Raw genomic sequence first — 5,288 nt, 5'->3', positions numbered from 1 at the left:
TAACTGTCTTAAAATGTTATTAATTTTATCAAAATATAACACTTGTTAGCATTTTATATTAGTAAGAGGATAAATACGAAAAAATATAGGATGATATTTAATCTCTCAAAATAAAATATACATGTAAATGTTTATGGATATTTAATTTCTCAAAATAAAATATACATATAAATGTTTATGGATATTTAATTTCTCAAAATAAAATATACATATAAATGTTTATCAACGATTCTACTAGTCAGAAAAGATGTTATTGCGAGTTTGTATGCATTTATTCATGGTAATTATGTTTCTTTCGTTAGATACCAAAAAAAACATAAAGATATATTTCCATATCTTATGATTATTTTAGTAAATAACTTTATATCTTATCCATATATATATATATATATATATATATATATATATATATATATAATTATTTTAGTAAATAACTTTTCCTTTTACACGATATGATATTGATTTGATGCCTAATGAGAGTCATTCTAATATTTGATTTGATTTATTTTTTTTGGAACAATAAATCTAACTTATTCCGATTAAATTACTCTTAGACGGGACTTGAACCTGCTGGGCTAAAAGCTTTTTGGTATATTTGATTTATATTTACAACAAAATCTAATGCTAAAATTTTAAAGTAAATCAAAATAAACATATTAAAATTCTTTTTTTATAATATAATATATCACCTTCACATAGATAACGATACCAAATAGACACACAATTGTCTCTCCCACATAAAAATGTGTTTAATCTTGATTGATTTATCAGCAACATCTTGGTAATAAATAAATATTAAAAGGATCAATAATACAATTAACGTCATTGTCACGTGCATACTGGCCTTATTGTATTTTTTTAGGTAATAAAACAGAAGGTTTGTTTTTTTTTACTTTTAGATATTTTTTGTCACGTGATGACCGTCCCATCAGTTTGCTATAAAATACAATCCATCGTCTTCTCCAAAGTTGCCCCTGCTTCACTTGCTGCTTCTTGGCAGTGAAAAACCTTTCTTCTCATACCCCAACAAGATCCGACCCTTTTAGTGTTCGGATCACTCCTACATTTCCGATTCATTCTTCGGTTTTGGGTAATCATCCCTCTCTCTCTCTCTCATTATTTGCTTCATGATTCCATTCATACGCACAGATGCACACACAATTGTGAAGATCTTCAAATTTGTGTTTTGACTGTGAACTTTTAATGGTTTAAAACCGCATTGTTGCTTCGAAATTTGTGTTGTCGTTTAAGGGTTTTTCGATCCATTGACATTATGCACATTCTGTTTACTAGGTCGATAAATCCGTTTAGTGTTTATGCATGCATTTATATGAAACTACTTTTTCTTTCGCCTTTGTATTAAATCCGTTGCAGATTAACAATACGAAAGGCTTAGAAAGGGTGCAATTCTTTTAGGGTTTTAGGGTATTCAAGCAATTACAAGCTTCTTACGTATGTTGATGCTATCGTTACTAATTACTTCGAATTTGAGCATACTTCCTGTTGATTTGGAGATTTTAAAAAGAATGTTTTTGAGCTTGCTTGTAGAGTGAATAACTCACCTGCTCCTCTCTCTCTCTGGTCCCTAATTCTGATAAATTTACTGTTGCTTGTGTTTACTATACATGGATCTACATTTTACAGCGATTTTGGAAGTATTTGTTTGAATGTTTTTGGGTGGATGAGTGAGAAGGGAAATCTTATAAAGATATTTATCCTGTTTCCTGAAATGCTTTAAAATCTCATATTGCCGTACAGTATTTATTGTTCCAATTTATTTTGAATCATTGCTATTTCTATTTTTATTATTACAGTCAAGTTTCAATTTATTACTAAAAGTACACCAATTTATTGCATACTTTCATTGTTATCTGTATCCATTTCATTACATAACATGAAGTAGCATTCTTATTCTCGGATCTCTTACCAATTTACTCACTCATGTTTCAATTTATGACTAAAAATATACCAAGTTATGCATACATTGGTAAGAAATCAACTGTATTGCATAGATTGGTAACAAATTGAAACATTGCTGCATAAAGTAGTAAAAAAATCTTCCATTCTTGTGCTCTATTTGATTATTTTAATGTTACAGTTGATCATCATCTCCTGAAATGGCGGATCTTGAGGCCCCATTAGTGCGCCCCAAGAGGAAGAAAGTGTGGGTGGACTATTTTGTTCAATTTAGATGGATTCTTGTCATCTTTGTTGTCCTCCCAATCTCTTTCACTCTCTACTTCCTCACATATCTTGGAGATGTAAGATCCAATTGGAAGTCCTACAAGAAACGCCAAGAAGAACATGAAGAAAATGTGAAGAAAGTTGTGAAACGTCTCCAAGAAAGAAACCCATCAAAAGATGGGCTTGTATGCACAGCAAGAAAGCCATGGATTGCAGTTGGAATGAGGAATGTTGACTATAAACGTGCTAGACATTTTGAAGTTGACCTTTCTGCTTTTCGCAACATTCTTGAAATAGATCAAGAAAGAATGATTGCAAAATGTGAGCCTTTGGTCAACATGGGTCAAATCACACGTGCTACTGTCCCCATGAATCTTGCACTTGCTGTTGTTGCTGAGCTGGACGATTTGACAGTTGGTGGGCTTATAAACGGGTATGGGATTGAAGGAAGCTCTCATTTATATGGTCTTTTCTCTGATACTGTTGTGGCATATGAGATTTGTCTTGCAGATGGGAAAGTTGTTAGAGCCACAAAAGATAATGAGTATTCTGATCTCTTTTATGCAATTCCATGGTCTCAAGGGACTCTTGGATTTCTCATGTCTGCTGAAATCAAACTTATCCCGATTAAAGAGTACATGAAGTTGACCTATAAACCCGTTAGAGGCAACGTGAGAGATCTCGCAAAAGGGTATATTGACTCTTTTGCCCCTGGGTTTGGGGATGAGGACAATGAAATGGTTCCCGACTTTGTGGAAACCATGATTTATAATCCTCATGAGGGTGTTTGTATGACGGGTGTATACGCGTCTAAAGAAGAGGCAAAGATGAAAGGGAATAAGATTAATAGTGTTGGGTGGTGGTTTAAGCCATGGTTTTATCAGCATGCTCAAACTGCACTTAAGAAAGGGGAGTTTGTGGAGTATATTCCAACTAGAGAGTATTATCATAGACACACGAGGTGTTTGTATTGGGAAGGGAAGCTTATTCTTCCATTTGCAGATCAATGGTGGTTTAGATATTCTCTTGGATGGTTGATGCCACCAAAGGTTTCTCTTCTTAAGGCTACACAAGGTGAAGCCATAAGGAATTATTATCATGAGATGCATGTTATTCAAGATATGCTTGTTCCTCTTTACAAGGTTCCTGATGCCCTTGAGTGGGTTGATCGTGAGATGGAGGTACAAATACACATCTTTTTTACAAAAAGATTGTTAATTTTGAAACAAGATTATTGTTTTTCACCAAAAGATTGTTGTTTTTCTTAAAAAAAAGTTTGTTTCCCAAAAAGATTGTTGTTTTTCTCAAAAAGATTATTTATTTTTCCAAAAAGATTGTTGTTTTTCTCAAAAAGATTGTTAATTTATACAAAAAGTTTGTTATTTTTCGCCAAAAGATTGTTAATCTACACAAAAAGATTGTTCGTTTTCACACAGAGATTGTTATTTTCACCAAAAGATTGTTAACTTTTACACAAAGATTGTTACTTTCTACAAAAAGATTGTTCTTTTTCACCAATAGATTATTATTTTTCTCAAAAAGATTGCTGATTTTGACAAAAGATCGCCCCTTTTACAGAAAGATTGTTATTGTTCACCAAAAGATTGTCATCTTTACATAAGAATGTTAACTTTTTTACAAAAAGATTGTTGATTTTTACAAAAATACTGTAAATTTCTCAAAAGATTGTTACTTTCTACAAAAAGATTATTATTTTCACCAAAAAGATTGTTAACTTACAAAGGGTATCTAACTAACAATCACCATAAACCACACAGGTGTACCCCTTATGGCTGTGCCCACACAGACTCTACAAGCTCCCATGCAAGACAATGATATACCCAGAGCCAGGGTTCGAACAAGAACGCAGACAAGGTGACACCCCATATGCCCAAATGTACACAGATATTGGAGTCTACTACACACCAGCATCAGTGTTCAGGGGTGAGGTGTTTGATGGGGTTGATGCAGTTAGCCGATTAGAGACCTGGTTGATTGAAAACCATGGGTTCCAGCCACAATATGCGGTTTCTGAGCTTGATGAGAAGAAGTTCTGGAGGATGTTTGATGCAGGGCTGTATGAGCAGTGTAGGAACAAGTATGGAGCTGTGGGGACTTTCATGAGTGTGTATTACAAGTGTAAGAAAGGTAAGAAGACTGAGAAGGAGGTTCAGGAGGCTGAGAAGGCTCAGTTGGAGACACCGTATGCAGAAGTTGAGCAGGCGGAGTAGATTAGGGTTTGAGATTGTTTTGTGTTGTTTTGATGTGGGTTCAACTTCTTTTTTGTTTCAGATGTAGTTGTTTTCTTCTTGTTGATTTTAGGTGTTAATTTTCTTGTGGATCTTGGTGTAATTTGGATTCTGTAATGGATCTTTTGGTCCATTTAAATGTTAATTTGACCCACCACTGAGTTCAGAAAAGGATTTGCGTAATGAATTAGGCCGGAAGGTGTGGATGCCGTTTACTGATGTCTACCGTTCACTGCACCAGCCACCAGGGTAGACCATACACTTTCTTTCCTTCTTTGATTGGCCAATGGTTAGAAAATATTATTTTTTCCTTTTCTTTTTCCGTTTTCAGTTTTTTTTTTTATTATTATTTTTTTTTATTTATTTTTTTTATTATAATACGTAATTAAATTATATATATACTAAACAATTATAAAATATATATTAACATTTATGGTTTATTATTCTTTACAAAAAATATAATATTGGTATAAAATATATCTGAAAAAATTAAAAAAGTTAAGGAAAATAAAAGTGACATTTTTTGGTTCCGAAGAGAAAATGAAAAGCCATGGAATCAAGTCTTTACAACCCATTTTACATATTAGTTATTTTTTTTTCTTCCACCTACAAAACTCATCTTATAATGTTCTTCTCAACTATGGTTGTAGAACTCGTTACTTGGTACCTGTTCGGCCGACTACCGAGTGACGAGTACTCGGAAATAATCGGATTCAGTAATTCATGTAGAAATATTTTTAAAGAAATTATATATTTCAAAATCATAAGTTAAAACTATAAATTGGTTGAAATATATAACAAAATTAGATACATATGAATACAAAAAATGAAAAACACACAATTGTCTCACTTCGT

At 32.8% G+C, this 5,288-nt stretch overlaps 1 protein-coding gene across 1 annotated transcript; it reads left to right on the top strand.

Moving 5' to 3' along the window:
• The first annotated feature begins 939 nt into the window (after nt 1-939).
• LOC145133765 (delta(24)-sterol reductase-like) lies at nt 940-4,604 on the top strand. The gene is made up of 3 exons (XM_079068728.1): nt 940-1,090; nt 2,099-3,365; nt 3,963-4,604. Exons 2-3 carry the CDS (start codon nt 2,118-2,120, stop codon nt 4,413-4,415), a joined length of 1,701 nt encoding a protein of 566 aa, XP_078924854.1. The 5' UTR covers nt 940-1,090; nt 2,099-2,117; the 3' UTR covers nt 4,416-4,604.
• Nucleotides 4,605-5,288: the final 684 nt, after the last annotated feature.

This window comes from Lactuca virosa, chromosome 8 (assembly GCF_052849685.1).
Source record: "Lactuca virosa cultivar CGN04683 chromosome 8, Lactuca_virosa_CGN04683_v6, whole genome shotgun sequence".
NCBI lineage: Eukaryota > Viridiplantae > Streptophyta > Magnoliopsida > Asterales > Asteraceae > Lactuca > Lactuca virosa.
Note: the sequence above shows the minus strand (reverse complement) of the source record. Positions and strands in the feature narration are given on the sequence as shown.

Bases quoted from the DNA above. Each gene is read 5' to 3' on its own strand.
- LOC145133765 (XM_079068728.1), top strand. From the start codon at position 2,118: ATGGCGGATCTTGAGGCCCCATTAGTGCGCCCCAAGAGGAAGAAAGTG. The intron at 3,366-3,962 runs GTACAAATACAC...TAAACCACACAG, and splicing joins GGGTTGATCGTGAGATGGAG to GTGTACCCCTTATGGCTGTG.